At 35.6% G+C, this 23,674-nt stretch overlaps 2 protein-coding genes across 7 annotated transcripts in view; one reads left to right on the forward strand and one right to left on the reverse strand.

Moving 5' to 3' along the window:
* LOC105853159 (ankyrin repeat and SOCS box protein 3) overlaps positions 1-23,674 on the forward strand; it is a 102,605-nt gene that overhangs the window by 19,051 nt on the left and 59,880 nt on the right. Inside the window, exon 1 of one of the 4 annotated variants that reach the window (XM_012727435.1) lies at positions 22,284-22,400. The exons of 1 other annotated variant lie outside the window; for it this stretch is intronic. The gene's annotated coding sequence lies outside the window, so the exon portion shown is untranslated. Of the gene's footprint in view, positions 1-22,283; positions 22,410-23,674 lie in introns of those variants that run through there. 2 more of the 4 variants (XM_012727433.1, XM_012727434.1) reach the window with 2 other exon arrangements.
* Positions 63-22,282, reverse strand: ERLEC1 (endoplasmic reticulum lectin 1). 3 transcript variants are annotated; one of them, XM_004686200.2, is made up of 14 exons: positions 21,855-22,282; positions 17,891-17,995; positions 16,741-16,821; positions 16,126-16,203; positions 15,932-15,995; positions 15,390-15,424; positions 13,215-13,438; positions 12,994-13,123; positions 9,869-10,030; positions 9,216-9,275; positions 7,913-8,037; positions 4,823-4,900; positions 4,463-4,538; positions 63-951 (listed from the first exon to the last, which is right to left on the reverse strand). In XM_004686200.2, exons 1-14 carry the CDS (start codon positions 22,014-22,016, stop codon positions 880-882), a joined length of 1,452 nt encoding a protein of 483 aa, XP_004686257.1. In that variant the 5' UTR covers positions 22,017-22,282; the 3' UTR covers positions 63-879. The 3 variants fall into 3 exon arrangements, with proteins under 3 accessions (XP_004686257.1, XP_012582891.1, XP_012582892.1); XM_012727437.1 differs by lacking the exons at positions 4,463-4,538; positions 4,823-4,900 and having other exon boundaries at positions 701-951; positions 21,855-22,162; XM_012727438.1 differs by lacking the exons at positions 4,463-4,538; positions 4,823-4,900; positions 7,913-8,037 and having other exon boundaries at positions 701-951; positions 21,855-22,162.

Consider the following 23,674-nt stretch of genomic DNA (forward strand, 5'->3'; position numbering starts at 1 on the left):
GATAATGTAATGATGTGTGCAGTAGGACAATGGAAAAATAAAGGGAACTGTATTATCATCTTCCACTGACTACATGACAACTCTGCTCGTGGACACTTTATTCACTTTAAAATAAATGTGCTGTGAAGCTGCCCATATCTAAAATCTGTACTACACTGTAGTCAAGTACAAAGGCTAGCCAGCTTGGTATGTTTCATCAGAGTAAACCATTCTAAATCAAGCGTCTCATCACTATCTGTACCAGGTATACAGTTTGGGAAAATACACACTCCTGTCAAGGAGAGTGAAACAGGTAATAGTCTGAGAAAGGAGCAACCTAGGCAAATAAGGTTTGTTGAGATTACCAGCGTCCACTATGTGTCCACTTTCTAATATAATACCTGGTAGATGGTAGTTGCTAGATAAAACTTTATTGGAAGGATTTTAAAGCACTAGAATTTACATATTTTACATAGTTTCTCGTTAACAACTGCCTATCAATTCTTCATTATTTTTACTTCATTAACTAGTTATATATACTATAATTTACATAATAAATCTATTATTTAAAAACTTTCAATAGATGTAACAATTATGACAGTTCAATAGATTGGCCTCTCATTGCTTGGATGAGGTTTATTTTGCAATCACACTATCCAAGCCAAAGAAAAACACAACCGATTCATAAGACACAACAAAAATGAAAAAAGTGACATAAAAGTCAGCCTTAGACGTTTATCAATAACCTCTTATATACACATATATATTCACAAAGTGGTTGAGTCCTTTTATATGATCCTTTAGATGAGATCCAAAGGCTGAGAAGTCTAAATGAGACACCTGGTCAGACAGAAATTGTCATGACTTTCAGTATTTTCTTTCTCTGAACTTTATTATTCTTTAGTTGGGAAGAGAAAGAAGTCCATTTTCATCTGCTGTATCTAAGATTTTACAGATCACTGGAGATTCAACCTAAAGGAGAAGAACAACAACACAGAATTAGAAACTTGCTGACTACTTTCTTTATTCCATATTAGTCTGCTAAATGAGTAAATGTATAGAAAATTGGTAAATATATAAAAGTTTTGGTAAATATATGACAGTCCTTGTTTTGGATAAACTACCCAATGTTATTTCTACACACTGATCTTTTTGAAAAAAAATTTTAAGCATCCACATAAAAATACCAGCTAGGTAGAGAAGACTTTGTATGTAAGCAAAGAGGCCAGAGGGAAAGACAAGAATAAGAGAGGAATACACGGATTTAATATAACATAAAATTAGATGATTATAACAAAACAATCATTTATAGAATTTAAAACCAAAGGCTAAGAAAGTATAACATGGCTAGGTGTTGAAGTTATCAGATACTGAAATAATTATAATACGGAGGAAACAGCGGGAAAGGAAGAAAGTAAGTGTGAATAAATGGCTATGTACTTTTTGGAGAAAGAAAATCATAAAAAAAACTAAGTGGAGATATTAAAAATTAAAAGTACAAGACATAAATTCATTCAAAGAGCTGGACTGACAATGCAGAATACAGAATGAGAGAATAGTTGCAGGAAATGACCCATATTGAAACAAAGAAAAAATGAGAAGAAAAGAAAAACTAGCAAAGATTTTTGAGGCAATTTCAAACTAACATGCATAATTGGAATTCCAGAAAAAAAGGAAAAAGAGTGGGACAGAAGAAATCTATGAGGAAATACTGATCAAAATTTGCCAAAACTGATGAATGATAGCAATCCATGAATCTTAAGGAGTTCATTTAAATAAAACCAGGGTAAATACAAAGAAAATCTCCTTTAGTTTTAATATAACCAAAGGTAACACCATAACATTTCCAGAAGGAACTACAGCATGAAATCTTTTTGACTTTAGTGCAGAAAATTTCTTATAACTAAAAAAATCATTTGCTTGAAAGAGAAAAACATTGTTCAGATGAACTTCATAAAATAAACTTTCGCTCATTAAAAGATAAGAATAAGGGCCCTCCCTGGTGGCGCAGCCAGTTAAAGCACAGCATTGAGAAGCTAAAGCCACTTCTGCATGAGTTCGATTCCCGCCTGCCACATGGCACGGCAGACCTCTCCTGACCCGCCCGCTGCTCCCCTCAGCAGTGTACTTCGTCGATCTGCCTGTTCTGCTCCCCACTCTGTCTCTGGTGAAGCCTCTCGCTGCCCCTGAGCCGCTGGCCTGTACCCCGGTTCTGTATGCAGAAATAAATCTTTAAAAAAAAAAAAAAAAGATAAGAATAGGGAAGCCATGTCTGCACAGGGACGGAGATTGCATGATGTGCAATACGAATACAAAGAACTCATAGCGAGCATATATTTGAACTCCTGGAAATGGACATGATGAAGAGAAATGCAAACAATAAAAGTGAGTAAAAGACTGATATTCTTTGGAGTTGGGCTCTTTTTCGACTGTACTTTTTCCCTTTGGCTCTGTTCAATCTAACTGTAGCAAAAATCTCCAATTATAACAAAAATCATGATAAATCAGTTTAAGAGAGAACACTCTTCATATGTAGTCAAATTCCTCCTTTCTCACCTTCTGATATAGGATAATCCTGGCCTGCCTTTGTCAATAATCATGTTAGTTTAAGAAGGATCCTCTACCACTTATGTCTCCTTTTTGTGATTTTTGTTTTTATCTATTCATAGCTCCTATCATTAAGCTTATTATCTATATATTCCTAGTTGTCTTTGCTGTACATGGAGTTGAGCTGGCTCTCTACTGTGTCAGTATCAGATTAATTATTTTCTTTGAAAAAACCTGACCAGATACTTTACAAAGATATAAGAATGATCACATGAGAGGGTACTCACACTATTTTTTATATGAAAAATGTAAATTAAAATCCCTGAAATGGGGCCCTCTCTGGTGGCACAGAGGGTTAAAGCACAGCACTGAGATGCTAAAGTCACTTCAGCATGAGCTTGATCCCCGCCCCGGAGGTGATCCACATGGCACAGCAGACCTCTCTTGACCCACGTACTGCTCCCCTCAGTAGTGTACTTCATCGATCTGCCTATTCTGGCTCCCTACTCTGTCTCTGGTGAATCCTCTCACTGCCCCTGCACCTCTGGCCTATATCCCAGTTCTGTATTCATTTAAAAAAAAAAAAAATCCCTGAAATGGCTAAAATAAGACAACATGTTCATAATGGTCCAATGGTCCACTGCTGCCCTTTCAAATGGGCTAGTTAGGGCCCTCCCTGTCGGCACAACGGGTAAGGATGAGGTACTTGCAAGCTAGCCACAGCCACTTCAGTGCAAGTTGGATCCCTGGCCCCGATAGTGACCCACTTGGCACAGCAGACCTCTCCTGACGCGCCTGCTGCTCCCCTCAGCAGTGTACTTCATCGATCTATCTGTTCTGCTCCCCACTCTGTCTCTGGTGAATGCTCTCACCACGCCTGCACCTCTGGCTTGTATCCCATTTCTGTATGCATAAATAAAAACCTCAAATGGGCTAGTTAATATTTATAAAATATTTTCTCATTCTTCTATCATATAGAGTTATGCATTTTAGGTTTTGTTTCTCAAATTATGAATTTGATTAGTCTATCCGATTGGTTTTAATTTTCTTCTCTACTATATTCAGCATCCTTTACCTATCACATAGGTTTATTCATGGAGGAAATATGACAGTGTATATTTAATGTCAGTTTTTACCTTGTCAATTTTAGTCATTTAAATTATTAAATTTTATTAATATTACTATTAATAATTTCAGTCATTTAAATGATTAATATTACTAATTTCAGAAAATTAGAGTGACAGTAACATGATGGGAGGATGTGGAACAAATGGACTCACACGTTGCTGATAGATGTAAAATGCTACTACTACTGAGAGACATATTTGGTAAGAGTTAAATACATCTAATCTGTGATTTGGTAATTTCATTCCTAGGTAAATACTCAAAAGAAATGAAAACATGACTACTGGAAGACTATTTTCGTAAAAAAGAAAAAGAAAATAAAAAGTATTCATAGCAGCCTTATTTATAAAATCCATGTCTGTTGAATGGATAATGTGGTATATAAAACAAATACTATCCAGTAACATAATAGAGACTGAAGTGATGTAAATGCAACAACATGGCTTAGCCTGAAAGACAACCTGGGTCAGAGGCTAGGCATAAAAATTCACATACTACATAAATTACATTTACTTAGAATTAAGAGGCAAAATTGATGACATCAGAAATCAGAATGGAATATCTTTAGGATTGAGAGATCCTGATAGGAAATAGGCATAAGAAAATATCCTGCAGTGATAGACCCTTGTTTGGGGTGATAGTTATATGCACATATGAAATTCTCAAAACTTATCAAAGTCAGTACTTTTTCTTTATATTTTATTATGTATAAATTAAGCTGCAATAAAAAAATGTCAGCTGTTGTAGACTTAGTGTTAAAAATTAAAACATAACCTTACACTGAATTCTTGAGTATTATTTTTTTACTTACCCCAAGAATATACTGACAGGAATGAGGCTCTAGCATATATACAGTAACAGCATGAGGAGAATCTGATTCTTTACACCTAAAACAGAGAGTACTTTTAACACACTGCCTAAATCATATGATTTTTGAATTACTTTCTTGTTAAGCTAGATAGCAATCCCATGTAAGAGGCCCTTGTAAGTAGTTGTAATAACAATTTAATAATTATAAAAATGTTAATTTTAGCATTTTAGAATAGTAATGTTATGACAATAAAAATAATCTATAACTTATTAGAAATGTAACTACTCATATTAGTATGAATTCTTGTCAATAGGAATCGTATGAAGAGAAATGCATAAAACATTTGATAGTCCAACTTACTTTAGTTTTACAGTCACCTGTCTTGGTTTGTCAGTTATATCACAGATATCTCCATTCCCATAAAAATGTGACACCATCCTGAATCAGAGAAACACATCAGCTTTATTAAAGTAACACTTCACTAACTCAGAGTAATTGTAAGCATAAGATGAGATGAGCAGAGGAATCAGTTTTGCATTAGTTATAGACTCGTAAAGAGAATACAAAGCTCAGATACTTCATAGTGGTCTGGTTAAGAAAAATCTTTGAAGGACAGCCTCCCTCTTCACCTTGACCAGCCTGAGAAGAACCCAATGCAGTGTTTGGCAGATGTACTGTTCTGACCTGAGGTCACTGAGGCCCTTTAGGCTCATGATCAACTTTCACGCAATACAGCCTTAACTACCTAGAAGAATGAAAACTGGAGTTATCACCCAGAATTAGGAGTTTTATCAAAATAACCTTTCTATCTGAGAAACCTATTGGTATGGCAAAGTTAACATTTAATTACTGAGCATCTGGTCTTTATCATGAGTTCTTTATCTCTTTCCTTAAAGTCCGAGTGCTTACACCATTCCTTAGTTCAGGATACATATAACCTTCACTGTACTCTAGTGGCTTTAAATCTGCATTCATGAGGATTCTCCCTATGTAAGCAGTTAAATTTGTTTTTTTCTCCTATTAATTTGTCTAATGTTAATTTAAATACTTGACAAGAGTAAGAGTCTATAAGGGCAGGGGGAAATGTCTGCTCTGCCCCTGTATCTTTAACTTGCTTATTATTTCTTTGATACAAACAGTTGAGGTCAAATTGCTTAAAAGGAAAACTATTTCCCCAGCTCTACATATTGTTTGCTACTTTGCAGAACAGTTCTTTCTTCTTCCCAGCCTCCCTCCATCTCTGTCCGTTTTTTTTTTAAAAAAAAAAGATTTATTTATTTATTCATACAGAACTCGGGTAAAGGCCAGAGATGCGGAGGGTGAGAGGATTCACCAGACAGAATGGGGAGCAGAGCAGGCCGACTGCTGAAGTACACTGCTGAGGGGAGCAGTGGGCGGGTCAGGAGAGGACTGCGCACCATGTGGATCTCCTCCCGGGCAGGTGGGGATCGAACACATGCAGAGGTGGCTTAAGCTTCTTAGTGCAGTGCTTTAACCTGCTGCGCCACCAGGGAGGGCCCTCTGCCCCATTTTGTAAGTAGTACTGTAGTAGAGCATAGGTCAAGTGATACATTTCAATGAACAGAATCTGAAAAAGCTTTACTTTTGCTAATCTCACGTTCCTGTGTTTCAGTATTTGTTACACATGATACCATAAGCTATTTTCACATGTAACATATATAAGCATAAGAAAAACAATATACTGAATAGTATACTTTAATAGTGAAATGCCTACTTCTTCATTTTATTAAATTTATTTTGGTCAGCACACTGAAAACCAGGTTTCTCAATACCATCTATGCTAGTAAGAAGGGCAAAATTAGCACAATGGAAAAACAATGAATAATTTAAAATTCACTCAGTAAAAGCTAAAGCTTAGTTATTCTTGTGAAACAGGAGCTAAACTTACTTCTGTGATACCAATAAAATATATATGTATAGACCAAGACAGGTATGAAGAAGTTTTCTAAGATGTCACTGTTCAACTATTTTCAACCACTACCTCATGATGTTTAAATAATGAAGGGAAACACTAAAGTATTTTCAAGCAGAATTAAATAACTTATAAGAGATAAAAGATAAATAACCTGTAAGAGTTAAGAGATAAATAACTTATAAGTATTAAATAACTTGTAAGAGATAAGAGATAAACAGTACATGGGAAGAGGCAAATGCTTTCTAATAGCCTACAGTCAAACACCTGGAAATGACCCATTATCATGAACATAATCACCACTCATTATACCATTACACCACCACTGTTTAAGGCAGCCAGCCAGGGTTTACCCCATATGCTTTACAAGAATCACCTCATTTAAATGTCACAACAACCCTAAGAAGCACAAAAATGATAAGAAAAGTTAGGTGTAAGTTTTTTTTTCAGTTTGGGCAAAGTAATGAAGGATGGACCTCATCAAGATGTTCAGCGCTCTCTGGTGAATACTCTCATACCTTGCACCTCTGGCCTGCACCCCAGCCCCTGTATGAATCCCTGTATGAATAAATAAATAAACCTTTAACAAACAAACAAAAAACATATCCAGAGCAGGCATCAGAAGAACCCTCTGTGCAGGGGGAAATTACTGCTCTGTTGCATCTTTAACTTGTAATTATTTCATTGTATACAAAGAGTTTAAGGTTAAATTGCTTAAAAGAAAAAAGTTCTTTGCATTTCAAGGGGGTGGAGTGGGGAATGGGATCAAAAATGGGGGAGGGGGGAGTACACTGGACTATGGTGATGGCACATGGGTGAATTGGTGGAGGGAAGCCCACAGGGATTACAACTGAGATGGAAAATGGCACAAAATGATGTAAAAATAAACTATCCTATTATTAAAAAGAAAGAAAGAAAAAAAAAAGTTGTCTCTTAAAGTTAACGATATACAATTAATTTTGGCATGAGGATTACCCTGAACTGAGGGCAGGTGAGGGCATCTAGGTTCCTAAGAGTTTTACCACTCCCTTAATTATCTAAAAGAATGAAAACTGGGGGTATCACCCAGAATTGAGATTTTTATCAAAAGTAACATTTCTATTGGAGAAACTTATCTACATGGCAGGGGTACATCTAATCAGAGGGTAGATATCTGGTCATCTTCATGAGTTACTGTGTCCCACCCATGTGACCTCCTCATCTCTCCCTGAAGCTCCAGGCTCTTCTCTTATTCCTTAGCTCAGGATGCCCCAAAGTGAGTTTCCCACATGTATGTGATTGAAATTTGCTCTTTTCTTCTAATTGGTATTTGAACCCAGGTTCTCTCTTTCCAGAAACTGTGCTCTGACCTCCTATGACCTGTGTTGCTTCCCTAAGAAAACAAACTTAACCTGAAGGATGTCCCTGAAAAAACTGCCTAGAGATTTTATGAACTGTTTAAATTTCATGTGTTTCAATATTCTGAGTTTTTAATATTCTACTAATCAGATTCAATGGCAAGTAAAATTAATCTTTACCTGACTGTTTGGGTACCATCGTCTTGAAGGTGATAGGCTCTAGCAGTATTCTTCTTAGCCCATTCAATATGCTCTTCTTGGTTCCATGTCCCCACAACCACAGAGGTTTTACCACTATCCTTGTCCTAATGTATGAAAAAATATTTGATAATACATGCTTGACATCATCAAGTAGGCATTTATGCTAGTGACCTATAAGCTATGGTTTTTATCCTCATCAATAGCCTGGGTAGCTGTATTTCTATGTAGAATGCTAGTCAAACTGGAAGGGTAGAAATTTGAGCTCATTATCTTTGCTCTTTTGTTTGTTTTTTTCTGAAATAGGAAACTACTTTTTAGTCAGGCTAGCTCCAGATGTAGTTCTAGCTGACTTTTCTATTTTCCTTCCTCCCTTATATCTATTGGTGTGATCAATTTTTTTCTTCCTGGAGATGTTCCAGCTTCAGACTCTTCCCCTATACTTCTACTACCAACAGATCACCCTGGTTTAAGAATTCAAATCTCCTTACCTACATAACACAATCAAGTATTACTGTGTTTCTTAATTAAATCTCTGGTCTCTCTTACCTTGCAGTGACACTGAGCCTATCTTCATCTTACTTTACTCATTCAAATGCAAATCTTTAAGCTATTACTGGTTTTGCCAGTATTCATATGATGCAATACTCATTTTGGTATTGACATAAGACTATTCAGAAACCCCTTGCCCATTTCATTTCCCCCCTCTTTTAAACATTACATATTGGTCTCATCTGTGGGCTTCCTTTCTTTTTGTCCTTCCTCCTACTCTCTTTTCTTTTTAGATTTATTTATTTATGCATACAATAGCTGGGGTACAAGCCAGAGGGTATGTTTGTGTGTGTGTGTGGGGGGGGGGGTAAGAGATTTACCAGAAACAGTGTAGGGAACAGAACAGGCAGATCTATAGAAATCCACTGCTGAAGGGAGCTGTGGGTGAGACAAGAGAGGTCTGCTGTGCCATGTGGGTCACCCTCCTGGCAGGGGGTAGAACATACTAAAGTGGTTGTTGCACTTCAGTTAACCCATTGCACCACCAGGGAGGGCCCCAATAGTCTTAAAACTTATTTATTATTTTTTAAATTTTTTTATTTCCCTAGCTTAGAGTAATACTAGAATCTGGGTAGTTAAGAAACACGTTAATACAATAGACTTAGTAAACGTGGACATTTCTATTTTCTAGAATTTAAAGATACTTTGATGAGCATCTCCATATTAAAATCATCTCATAAAAAAAAAAACTTAAACCGCCCAGTGGTAAAATGATGTAAATGTTATTCTATACCTCATGGTATTGATGTACATGTTTGCCATAGCAGAACTCATATTTCCACCAGCCAACACCCTAAAGGAAAAAAAAAATCAATTACGTACAGAAAAAGGGGAGTTGGGAGTTGGGCCTCTCTCAATATTACCACATGATAGTGATGGCAACATATATGATTTTAAAGATAACTAATAGCAATTATGAGGTTGAAAATTACAAATTACTGAGAAGTGAAAAAAAAATTGCTAAATATGGAGAATAAATTGTACTTTCTTTGTAAAATAAAATAAAATGAAAATTCCCAATTGGAGAATTGGAAGAAAATCTCACCTTTGCAGATGTCAACTTAACTTTTAAACATGATTGCTATATAACTAAAACTGAGGTGATGCAATCATTGACAGCACCAACCAGAATTACAAATCAGTTACCTATTTTTTTTCTGTCAAGTACAGGTCAAGTTTTGGCTAGTGAATAAAGAAAACACTATCATGGCTCTGGGTTAGATTATATTAATAGGAAGATGCAGAGAGAAAATGTTTACTGGGAAGTTTACAGCATCCTATCATTTTTCTATAGACAAAAATTTTGTCCATTGCTGCTGATGCCCCTGGACTAAATAAGTGATATGTAAAAACTGTAAGATAAAAAAATCTAAATTTACTTCTCACCCCATGAAAGCAATATGAACCACTAAGGAACTCTTTTATGAGTTGATCATCTGTCAGTTTGGAAATGTGGGTTGTTCCAACAGTGAGCATTGGCTGAGAACCAACGGCAATAGGTTTGTGGATTGCAGGAAATCTCTCTTCTTTAGTTGACTGCAAATCTTCCTAAAATAAAATAGACATGTTTAAGGGCTTTTGTGCCATACTTATTTTTTTCCCCCAGTGATCACTTGTTACTATTTTCAAAACTATAAAAAAACTTGGAAAATAACAGTTGTCTACTCATTTTTAATGTACTTTTCATAAAATTAGTTTTGCAAAAGTTAATAGTATAAAATTCTAGACAAATGTTAGTTTCATCCATATTTAATTATAATTTTGTTTCATAATTGAGTACTGTTATTTGTTAGATTTTGTATCTTTGGAAAATTTGGTAAGTGTGGGTAAAGGAAGGATAAAAAGCAGAATAAAGAGTAACAAAGGGAGTGTGAATATGAATATTGGTTATAATATTCAAAATAGCAGGACTGAAGGAACCTGCAATTAGTAAGGACTAGACTGATGCCTATTAAGAAAGGAGTTGGGAAAAGCAGATTCACAGAGGTAGAGGTGATTCAATAGATTTTGACTAAGATTTAGAATGAAGATTTCACAAAGGAAAAAACTCTTGATCAATTCTTAAAATGTAATTAATTTGTGATTTATATGAACAACTGTAAATGTGTCTTATGTTTGTGTTTGCATATACATGTGAACCTGGGGCTCTCCTTCGTGGCTCAAGGGGTTGGAGTGCAGCACTATGAAGCTGTCTGTAGCCACTGCAGCGCAAGTTCTATCCAGCAGATCTCTCCTGACCCACCTACTGCTCCCCTTAGCAGTGCATTTCAGACATTCTTCCTATTTTGTTCCCCACTCTGTCTCTGTTTAATCCTCTCACCCTCATAAGTCTAGCCTCTACCTCAGCTCTTTTATGCATAAATGCATAGATAAATAAGTAAATCTTTAAAAAAATATGCATATGAACCTGAGGAATAAGAGCAAAGATGGGGGGGGGATGAACTGATATGTAAAACTAGAGAAATAAGCAGGTGGAAAACTATGTAGTAGAAAACTATATAATGCTAAGATTTTAGATATTATCTTTTATGAGTTTTAGACAGAGACACGAATGATGTAGTCATTTTTTTTAAAGATTTCTTTATTTATGCACACAGAGCTGGAGTACAGGCTGGAAGTGCAGGGGCAGTGAGAGGATTCACCAGAGACGGGGTGGGGACCAGAACAGGCCGACTGATGAAGTACACTGCTGATGGGAGTAGTGGGCGGGTCAGGAGAGACGCTGCCACGCCATGTGGACCATCTCTGGGGTGGGGATCGAACTCATGCTGAAGTGGCTTCAGCTTCTTAGTGCTGTGCTGTAACCCGCTGTGCCACCAGGGAGGGCCCATGTTCATATATATATATATATATATATTTTAAAGATTTATTTATTTGTGCATACAGAACTGGGGTACAGGCCAGAGGCTCAGGGGGTGGTGAGAGGCTTCACCAGAGACAGAAGGGGGAGCAGAACAGGCAGATTGACGAAGTACACTGCTGAGGGGAGCAGCAGGCGGGCCAGGAGAGGTCTGCTGCGCCCATGGTCATATTTTTAAGCAATTACCTTATTAGTGGCAGGGAACAGGAATAGTTGGCAAATCTGAAGGTGGGGAGACAACTTCAGAATTGTAGTAACCCAAGTAAGAGAATCTAAGTAAGGGAGTACAGAGGTAGGCTGGAGAGAAGACAGCTAAGCAAGAGATTAATGAGTTAGATTTGATTGGTTAACTAGGTGCTGACAGTGACTGGAGAACTGAGGAAATAAAAATCTAATTATAATTGAATAAAATAATAAAAAAATTTAAAGATAAAAGGGTTTCAAGTAAATTTGGAGCAGATGTTATCTCCTTTTTTCATCTGCTCTTGTTATTGACCATTTATACAAAGTTAAGGAAGAGCAAAGACTGTCAAAATGATTTCTTACTTTTGAAAGAATCTTGAATTTTATGTATGACTCTTACTATATTCAAAGACCTATGGTAAGGTTAGTGAAGAAAAAGAATAATGCTGCATATTGAAAACTGCAGCAAGATAAGGGAAAGAGGTAGGAAGAAGAGAAGCAATGCATTCATTACTGCTCCTTAAAATGCAAATATAAATTTTTAAAAGCTATGTGTAATAAACTATATTTAGCAAATTCTGAAATGAGGGTGATCAGTTTAAGTAATGTTCATCTTCTAGTATTAAGATTTTTATATAATCATGTATTTACAAGGATTCTAAATATTTTGAAAGCATTATCATTTGTAGTTTAAATTGGTACTTTTCCTTGAAAAGTAATTATGCTGGGATTTAAGAAGCTCATTTTGATAAAGCTGGCTTTTGAATATCTGTCAATAAATTACAATCAAGGACAAGACCAGAAAATAATTCCAGTTTTAACTCTTTTTTTTTTAAAGTGCGGGTAGAGTCAACTTTTTTTTAATTTTTAAGATTTTATTTATTTATGCATACAGAAATGGGGTAAATGCCAGAGGTGCTGGAGTGGTGAGAGGATTCACCAGATTCAGAATGGGGAGCAGAACAGGTAGATTAAGGAAGACACTGCTGAGGGGAGCAGTGGGTGAGACAGGAGAGATCCATGATACCCTGTGGATCATCTCCCAGGTGGAGATTGAAATTGCATAGAAGTCATTGTGGCTAGCTTCACAGTGCTGTGCTTTAGCAGTGCTGTGTTTTAACTTGCTGCACTACCAGAAAGGACCCTACAATGTATTTCTTTAGAGGCTTAACTGGGAATCCTAGTCACTGGGTAAAAATCAAAACTACCTGAATAGGAAGTCAAACCTTAAAATATTATGTAGTCATGAGTATAAGACAATGCTAAGGGTTTCTGGGTAGGAAAAGGATTAATAGAATTGGAATTTAAAGTTTACATGAGGAAAATAAGTTACTACTACTTACTACAGAAACAATTAACATTAACATATGTTGACATTTGAAAAATGGAGCACTGAGAAAATACCATTAAGATAATCCTCATAAAAAAAAAAGAAAAAAAAAAAAGAAAAAAAAGATAATTCTCATACCTCTTTATTTCTCCTAAAAGGCACTCTTAGTATTTCTTCCTGTTGTTCCAACTGTCTCAGGGTGAGGGGTTTAAATGGTGATCCTGGCAGTGATTGGCAAAAGATGTCATTCACAGGAGATGCTCTGAATCTATTCAATAAGGAAAAAGCAGTAAAGTTAAGAACAAAGACTTTAAGACATGAGTGCATTTTATGTTTGAAATATTAAACCCACATCCTACCTATACTTAGGATGACTGCACAAGAGTGGTGTCAAAATGACAACTTCATATTCACAAGTTGTAACTTCAGCAACTGAAAGAATTTCATGCTTAGATTCAGGATGACATATGTACATCACGGTACTTGATCTGGGCCGGTTCTGTTTCAAACTACAAGGTGTACCATTTCCCATTCCCACAGGATAGTAGGGTGTCATCTGACCTTCGATATTTTTAGTGGGAATCTTAAAAAGAAGAGTATAAGATAGACTTCTTATTAGAAATGGAGGCAGGGGTAAGGATGAGAGAAGAACTTATTCTGAAAGAAATAAATTATATTTTATCTATTAACTGAAAGAAACATTTCTGTAAGTTCTCCCTCAAATACTCTTTTGATTCGTTAAGTAATTATTTGATCAAACAAATATTTTTCGAGCTAGTTCAATACAACAAAAAGCAAACATTTTACTTGATTCTAAAATTAAAATTTGGGGGTGGGTGGGGAAAAAATAAAATTAAAATGTTCAGTATGTACATGTTATAATATTATGATTAATATGAACTATTTTTAAGTTTGAAAGAAAGATGAAGCTAAAATACAGTAATTCACTGTACTAATAAGAACTTTCTGAGTAAACCATCAGTAAATGGCTGCCTTAAGATTCTATATTTGCAGTTTGATTTGTTAAAAAGTGGGACTTCTTAGCAAAAACTATCTTCTAAATCAGGAATCTAAACATTGTACTGGTGGTCCATTAATCTGTTTATTCTTCACTGTTACTAACAGACATACAATATATAACCCCCCTATACATCTACTTAGTGTCAGCAGAGTACAAATGATGAATATTTCCATGAAATGGGGATTAAAGGAGTTCGCCTCAGCAGGTTTCTTAAGGAGTTAGCTCCCATATGCTTGTCTACATACACCCACATGAAAATCTAATGTGAACGTTTTACTATCTCCAAGCAAGCTCTTTGGAGGCAGGGAGCTCATCTTGTATCACTTTGGTACCCTGTCAGTGCCATGTCCAAACATGCAATAAATACATGTTTTCAGGGAAAAACACTTGAGATTTCCTAGATGCTATTTTCATGCCAGTCATTGGAATTAGAAAATACTATATTCAAATCCAAGCTTTGAATTTGCTATTTGTATGAGTTCTATGAAATTTCAATTTTTGTCATTTATAAAAGTTGAATAATACTATATAATCAAAGATTGTGGGGAGAATTAAGCATTACCTTTTGTCATATGCCTGGCACAGTATCTGGCTTATATTTGGGGCTCAATAAATGTTAGTTTTCTTCCCTTACCCTTTTCTTCCTCTTCCTTTATCATTTCACACTTTGAATTCCATCTTGCTATTCTCCAGAGCCACAGTAAATAAATATTTTATCTCAAAGGTAGTCTGTAAAATTAAAATCTTTTAAAACAGCAATGCTATGTGTCTATACTTAGCTTATCAAGCCCCCCTCCCGCGCCACCAAAGCCACCCTTTTAAGTTACAGGACTCTAAGAAATGTTTTAAAACTTTTGTTATTTCATTTTACTTCTAATAAAATTACCCTTATGATGAGAAATCAGGTATAGAAATATCCTCTGTCAATAAGCTATTCAAACCCTAAGGATATTTTTAGATTTCGGTAATTACTTGAATTACACGGGCATATAACATTAAAAAAAAAATACGATTAGGAATCATTCTTTTTAAATAATCCTATTTTCAGTCATTTATGAAGTGCCTACATTATGTATGGCACTCTGGTTTGCACTGCGGGATAAAGAGATAGAAGACAGTCCCTGCTTTTAAGATGCTTGCAGTCTGGCAGCTGTTCTGTACATATATAGGTTACTTGTTCTACACACAGGAGAAGGGGACCAAACAAAAGAAACAATGCAAATGCTCTTATAATTCCAACTTAGCGGGAATCAATGCTAAGCACAGAAGTTATACACAGTACTATTGCAGAAACTTTCCCAGATATATGTTTGCTAGTATTTTTGTGTGATCTTAAAATAAAAATATCAGTGTAGCTTTTCACAGAAAAGCTTAAATATGGTGAGTTTTCTTTGCCCTATTACTGTGAAGATTTTGAGAGTGAAAGAACATATTGTCTATCAATTAAGTTGTATGAATTCATGCTTCATTAACAATAGATGTTAAAAGTAAAAAATAACCATTTGTCACTTGCCTCTTTTGATTTTTCATTTTCTTCTGCTTCTTGTTCTACGGAATAATATAAAAGAGTAAGGTAAATGACAGAATTACCAGTGACATATATAAAATACAGACGACAAAGCTTCTAATAAATTTTTTAACCTTATAACTTCTAAAAAAGACACCAAACATACATAATTTTTATCACACTATTTTTAGTTTCCTTGAAATTATTTTGTTTGAAAAGTCAGTAATATTAAAATATATTTTTACCTAGGAAATATTCTAATTTCAGGCATAAAAATGGGCCACAATAATTTTTTTGGTTAGTATTTTTATCTCACTGAAAAAATTTATATTAGTAACTGATTTGAATATACAGTAGGTATATTTCACAATTTGGGGGATACATCTACATGTCTATATCCACATGTAAAAAGTGATTACATCAAGCAAAAATCTAGTACTATATAAAAATAATATCTTTATCTCACCATACTTGTTTCCAACCAAATCTTTTACATTCCAATGAGTACATTTATTTTAAAACTATAAAATCACTCTGTAGAAACAAACCTTTTTCAGACAGAAGGTTTTTAGCCAACATATTCCCAAGGTAGTATTCGTGAATATTTACTTTCTATATTAAAAAAATAAAAATGTAGTAAGTACTTTGCAAAATATTTTTCAAGAATAAAATTTTTCAAATATTAATCTCATTATTAAAGTTTTCAAAAGTTTCATATTTCACATTTTGAATAAAAACATACCTGACCACTTTCTTTCTCCTCATGGTACTGCCGAATGTGTTTTCCATGACATACCTCGTAAGTCCAATAGGACTCAATCTAAGAAAGATTGACGCATTTAAATAGCCAAACACCACAAAACTCAACTGAAGTACTTTCTGATAATGTAAGTAGATAAGTCAATTTCCCCAAGATTTAAGGTAAGTTTTTTGGACAGTTATTTGTCTCAGAAAAAGACAGTTTCTGAATTTTATTCATTGTTTTCACTAGTTGCACGTAGAAGTTCCACAAAGGAAGTACATTATGGAATACATCTGAATCTGAAATACTCACCTCGCTTGGGATAATTTTCTATACAGCCTAAGAAATAGTTAATTCACATTTTTAGTATTAAAATTGTACATAACAATACTTGTTGATCTGAACAATCATCAAAGATATTTGGAAATGGTATTTTTAAGATTAGTGTTATTAGGCTTCCACTGCATATACTATACTAGAACTTTATTAAACAAAATACTATTAACAATTTGATAGAACATAATAAAGAAAAAATGCTCAATGATTTCTAAGGTCATACTGGCTCTTGGAAATTTATTTTCTAGTTATATCAAGTAAACAAAAACAAATACATACTCTGTAGGAACAACTGCTTTGCTTAAATAGTGGCTCCAATAGCTCTCTTGGATTAGGGCCTTTATAATCCTTTTCTTCCTCCTAAGAAAGAACTGGAGTTTAATACTTGCTGTTATTCTAGAACTTCACCCAACTCTACTGACAGGATATTAATTCATTAAATCACATATGCTTGGAAATGAAAGGGGGAAATAAGTCAAAATCTTTAAAAAGATTCTTTGGTGTATGTCACTTCTTTAAAAAGAATTAAAGTATGAAATATCAAGACAGAATAATTTAGAAAACTAGTCAGATAATTTTTACATACCTATTACAGAATTTTCAAATATTTGCATCCAAACAAATTCTAGCTATTAAACTCTCAGAATAGTTAAAATGTGTATTATACATATCGGAAAGTTTTAAGGTATTTTTCAGCTTTCTGTATATTTTTACATTTCAGGTTGAATGTCATGTATGTGTTATTGCCATGTAGGTGTATTTGAATTCTGAATTTCAATATAAATGAAGTGGATAGCTACCTTTCACAGATTTCAAATCTGAACAAACATATGAAAGAACTCACTTATTTTAGTATTTCTAACTTAACAAATTATAAAAAATAGTATGTAGTTGTGTTACTAAATTTAATGAGTGAAGAAAATGAGTTTCAAATTTGTACAAGGTTTTACAACTAACTGTAGCCTACACCTCAGCCTCGTGGTTCCTAGACTGGTGTCATTCCCATTTGACCGTGCTGTCTTTCCTGTTTCATCTTAAAAGAAGACACTGCCTTGAAGGATCTATAGGGGGCAGGTAAGGGATTTTATGTAGAAGAAATGGGCATGAGCTAAGGTAGTGGGAGTTAGATACCTATATGTTTATTAGAAACTTTGACTAAAAAAATGTCACATACACATATAAAAATTATGTCTTGTTTCAAAACCTTTATTTCTTTAAAAGCAAGCAAGTGTGGCTTTAGTCTCCCAAAACAATAAATAGTTGCTGATTTTGCCAAGTTGAACTGTAAAGATCAATGACTTTGGGAATAATAAAGTGGTTATTTTTTATGGTAAAAACAGAATTATTGAGAAACCTGTCCATCAATTTTATTTTAAAGTATGCGGTTGCAATATGTTGATAGATTATCAATATATTTATAAAATTTTACCTCATCTCCACTTGTCACAAGGGGGAGAATGCATTTATACTTTTCCTTATGTGTGGTTGTCATGATGACATAATTATCTTCTTTATACAAAACCCCAGTTGTTGGCTAGAAACAGAACAAAACAACATATTACTTTCTCTAGCTATATTGTATCACACTAAGTAACTTATAGCCCTAGGTCAAACTAATTTACCATTTCGAGACAGGACTTTTAAAACATATTTCCAAAGGCAGGGAAATGATTTTACATAACTTTCAATGACAACAGGAGGATGACAAATTTCATTCTGGAGTTATAACAGAGAAAAATGATCAAAAATAAACTGTGGAGTAAAAAAAAAAAGAGTAATGTAATAAATTGAAGTTAAAGTATGGATTAAAAGGTACTGAGAGGCAATGAATGAGTATCACAGAATCCTACTCATTAACAATTATCACTCCTGTGAGAATCTATGGTACTTTAAGAACATACCCTTAAGTTTATTGTAAATTATTTTCTAAACACCTAAATGTAACTCCCATAAAACTAGCTTTGCTATCTAATGAGTCAATATTTGTATATATTGCATCATCACATAGAGTAACACAATTTTCTTTTGATTAACTTTTAAGATCTACTCTCTCAGCAACTTTTCAATATGCAATACAATATGAATAGTTGGCATGCTTTATATTTCACCACCATGAAATATTTATAATTGAAAGTTTGTAGTGTTTGAGCCCCCTCCCGGATTTTGAAGCCCCTCTCCCACTTTTGGCAACCAGAATTTGTTTGTTCTATGAATTTGATGGAAAAAATTCCATGTAAGTGAAATCATAACGTATTCAAGCAAATTCACAAATTAAGTATGACCACTTCGATTGACATTTAGCTATAAAGAAAACTGCTTTGTGATAGTAAACATGTCACTAACTAATAAGGTATTTTGCACAGTCATGATAATTCAACTTTCAGTCTTTCCCTTTTACTGTGAAACCACTAATATCTGGCTATCTTTGGCAAGAAAAGAATCATTAAGTACCTTTATTCTTTTCGTCACTGAACAATAACAGCTTTTAATCATAATACTACCTGATATTAATGTCATCTTAAACACAAATGCAAGTTATAGTAATGTTACCTGAAGACAATAAAACAACAAAAAAGCAGTAAGTACTAGCTATTTGCTATAATATACAATATTGTATATTATTATATTATTACACATTATTATATACAATAATGTTTAAAGTCCTTTACATTTAACAGTTTATTGGTCCTCACTTTACTGAAGAGGAAACCAAAATTCAGAGCTTAATTAATTTGCTCACATAGCTAACTAGAGAGCAGCACAGTCTAGAGATAAACTCAAATAGACTGTTGTGTTCTTAACTGTATTAACATACCTGAATCAGCTTTTGTTAACATTTTTAAAAATTACTTTATACTCTTCAATAATGGCACTGGACTGCTTTTTAAAAGAACTTTTTATAAACAGAAGAATAACAATCTTGTTTTATATAAATATTAAAGCAATATTAATGATTTGATAACATTTTAATTTAATGAAGCCAATCAAAGGGGACGGGCTACTTTAAGGTTAAGGAACTATAAAACTACTTTAGCATGGTAAATATTTCAATGTTTGTCATGAATCTAGAAGGATTTAGAGGATGAGAGACAGAATTTCTACCTTGGGAGGGGCTGTAAAATAAACTCAATGGTGCAACTTTTCAACATATAAACATGAATTGAAACACAGAGTTGGTCACTATAGTTCCCTAGTGTAGTGTTGGGGAGTTTCTGAGTGAGAATATATTCAATATAAATAACAGAACTAGAGAGAAAATTGATGTTGAGGTTTTGTTCTGGTGAAATCCATTAACTCTATGAAGTAAGGAGCAACTGAACACTATTGACGCATGTTATTTCAGAAGGAAAAAAACATATACAAAAACAAAATTAAAGCAAGAAACCAGTAAACATTTTATTTAACAATATGTACTCTTTTTTTGCTTAATACTTTTTCTAAGTTATATGACAGCAAGAATGTAAAGAATATGTATTGTTCTGATATGGGATGACAGGATATTAACTTAAAATGCAGAAGAATTTTGAAGTTAAAAAATCTTTTAATCTAGTCTAATTTCAGATGACAGAGGGACAGAAGCACTTATAGTTCATGCAGTTGCTTTGATATCTACAAATATCTATTTAAAACTATCTATTTAAAAACAAAAAAACCAGTGCCAGGTGAGGGCAGTGGTTTCAATTACATAAAGTGTAAAGACTTAAGATTATAAAAGGTTTAAAAAATATAAAATATATATATAAGTAATTAAGAAAATATCAAGAGACCAATTAAAATGACTCTTCTACCTTATTTTTGTGAGTCACAGATCTTTTGTGCACTCATAGAAGATCATCTCTTACATTTTTCCCAAAAGAAAAAAATACTCCCAAATCTTCAAATATGCCTATCTTAGATTATGTTGCAATGACAAATAAAATAATTAAAGTGAAATTTCTAAAAAAAATTGACAGGTAAAAGGTTGGTACAGTATACACTAAGACTTGAATATTTTTCTGAAATATTTTTCAATGGAGCAAACAGTGCCAGAAAGAAAAGTGAATGACAATTTGATGTAACCTCTAAAGAGGTTTGTTTTCATCCTCTACTTATGGGTAAGTTTTCAGAAACAGTAAGGATTTCTGCACATTAGCATTAATTAACACACACACACACACAGAGATGCAAGAGTAAAATATTTTAATGACCACATTATTCCAAGTGTGGTCTTGTAAACAATAACAAAGGTTGGATTAAAGTATATTCACTACATACCCACTGATATATATCTGATTTAAAATAAACTCTTAATATATCAATATGTCATAGCATAATGCAAAGAAAAACCTGACTTACTATAGAGAAATTTATTTAGATAAACTTGAGAACCATTTAACTACTAGTCTGGGAGAACTGAAAACAGAGATGTAGAAACAACCAGGTGTGAAATGCTAGCAAAAACCAGTATTTGCAAACTGTTGTGGTAATGATGACATCTATTATTCAAACCTTGAAACAAGGGCAATACTTATTAATGTTTCAATGAGCTACAATAAAATACTAAGCTGAATGATGCACGTAATGGGAATAAGGATATTATTAAAAAGTTTGCATTTTCTAGGACTTCAATTTGAAATAAATGAATTAATTACTATGCAATAAGTATCATAAAGGTAAAATTTTTATCGGTCTGCTACTGGAGAGGAAGACTTTTCAGTAGTCTACTCCCCAAAGGCAGAGAGACTGCAAATTTTCATTACTAATGGATTATAAGTTTTTCACTGCAGGAAAACTGATCCTAACATTTTATGTTTTAGTGTCTTAAATAATAATCGTAATACATCAGAACTGTAAGGATTTCTGCAGAGCGTAGTTAATATCTCCCAGCCTAACAGCCCAATTAGAACAACTTTAAAGGGAAAAGTGTTGTGCGTTGTGTGTGTGTGTGTGTACACATGTGTGTTTGCAAAGCGAATGTAAGAGAACTTGTATCTGTAGTAGAAATGGTTGTGTGGGTTGGGTGGTGTGTTAATACTGCAGGCGAAGGCTACCGGTAAAAGAAGAGCTGCGTGTGACTTTCCAAAGAGATGAATGTGTGCGCTCGGCGAGGTCGAGGTCTAAAAAAGCTTCTTCTATAGCGTGGCAGTCTTGGAAAGCGGATCCAGTGACAAAGATTTTGTAAGGGCGAGCAGGTGAGCGCCCTATCTCTATGCTGAACACAGACAGCCCATTTACACAAAGTGTTCGCCAGCACCCGCCGTATGAATGAACGCAGGGTAAATGAAGCTTTGGATTGGGGAAGGAGGCGTGCGCCAAACCAGGTTCTGCGGAAAAGCGTAGAGAACTAAGGAAAGGGGTCGAACGCTTAGTGTCAAAAGAAGAGAGATGGCTGCGGGGCTCGAGAAGGCACTGACCAGAGAGAACTCGGTGCCGGGCCAGTTGACTCGGAAAGGGATGTCATCGCTGAGCTGCGGGAGCGCTCGGCCTCCGCCTGACGCCTCCAGGAGGCCGCAGAGGACCAGCAACACCGGCCCGCCGGGGACCAGACTCCGCGCGCCGCCGCCTCCTTCCTCCATCCTCCGCCGCCGATTTCTCCAGCCGCCGCCACAACCTCCTCTACTCACAGAGGAGAGGAGGGGGAGGAGGAGGAGGCGGCGGCGGGACGACTAAGCGCCCGGGGAGCCTAGGACCCAACCGCCGCCACGTCTCCTTCCGGAGAGCTCGGCAACACCGCCCCCGCCCCCTTAGCCTCCGCCCCCGTTTCCGGGGCAGGCGGCACATCAACATCCGGGGCCTTCGAGCAGTCCGCCTACGGAAGCCGGGATACCGGCCGCGCGTCCCACGTTTCTCACTACCGCAGTCTACCGATTAAGATCGAACGCTGCGGCCGTACCGAGGGGCGCCCGGAGAGCGGGCCTTTGACCAGTCTTTTCGGGGGAGAAGTGTCGGCCCAGAGAACCGTGAGTTTGGTAGGCGGCGGCCGCTTCCTCCCGCCGCCCTCGCGACTCCGCAGCGGGTGGGCGGGGACTTGGCTCTGAGAGCGGGAAGGGGTGTGTGAGCCGGTGTCATTAGGTGAGACGGTTCCAGGTAGCGACGGTGGTGGTCCGTGCTCATCTACACCACTGCTGTGCTGTTTGTTTGTCTCTGCATATGGCGTCTGCACACTTCGTCTTTCCCGCCTGGAGCTTTTTTCCTCCTCTTGAGCTGTCGGTTCGGGACTTAGCAGCTGTTGCCTAACGCAGGGTATTTTGCTCAGCCTCTGCAGCCCTGGTTTAAGGGAAGACCTGAGCTGAGGAAACGTGCAGTCTCCCCCACCGTACTACTGTGATTCTCCATAGTTGGCATGGCAGACACTGCTCGTGGGATAAAGTGGTAGACATCGCAGACCCTAAATTTTTACCCCACTCGCGGCTCTGTCTTCTCAAGTCTGAAGTGTTTTAGGAAGGAAGATGATAGATTTCCTAAAGTGAGATTCAGAGCCGGGTGAATGTGAGGTTGTGAACTTCCCAGCGGTTAAGATACATCTGTCTGCATTACAAAGAAAAACAAAAAGTTTTGGCTTCTTCTCTCTCTCTAAAAAAAAAAAAGCTACCGTTTTAATTTCCAATATACTGACATGCATTATATATATAGTCTATACTATATATAATCCATACACATACATCACCTTTTCTCTCGCTGGTAAGTGGGAAAGGCTAGACTTTGCTCTCTTCTAATGACCATTTCCCTCATCCCTTTTAAACCAAATTCAAAAGGAAGAGCAGTCCATTTTATTTTTTAACCATTTTTTGAAACACGAGGAATCCAGTGTCAAAGAAAATGATTTTATTCCCGAATTTGCTTTTCATTCATTCATTTACCTAGTGTATATAATAATTAATATTAATACTTAATTTCTGAAATATGCCAGGCCACTGAAATTGGTAAAATGGCAAATAAACAGCTCTTTGTCTTCTGTTTCCCACTGTCTGGGAATAGCAATCGCAATCTATATGGTTGTCACAGTAGTTAAACTTTATAAATTATTTACAGTCAGCTAGGCACTAGTCTAAGTACTTTATATATTCTGCGGCACACTAGAGGATTGTTAGAATGGAAATACAAAGAAGGAAATGAGGCACTCAGATTTGGTCAGGGAAAGCTTTCCGGAAAGGTGACATTAGAACTGGGCTTTAAGAATTTATAGGAGTTTATCAGGCAGGTGGGGAAGTGCATTTCAAATGTAATTCTTATA

Source organism: Condylura cristata, unplaced genomic scaffold (genome assembly GCF_000260355.1).
Source record: "Condylura cristata isolate star-nosed mole 26May11 unplaced genomic scaffold, ConCri1.0 scaffold00020, whole genome shotgun sequence".
Taxonomy (NCBI): Eukaryota; Metazoa; Chordata; class Mammalia; order Eulipotyphla; family Talpidae; genus Condylura; species Condylura cristata.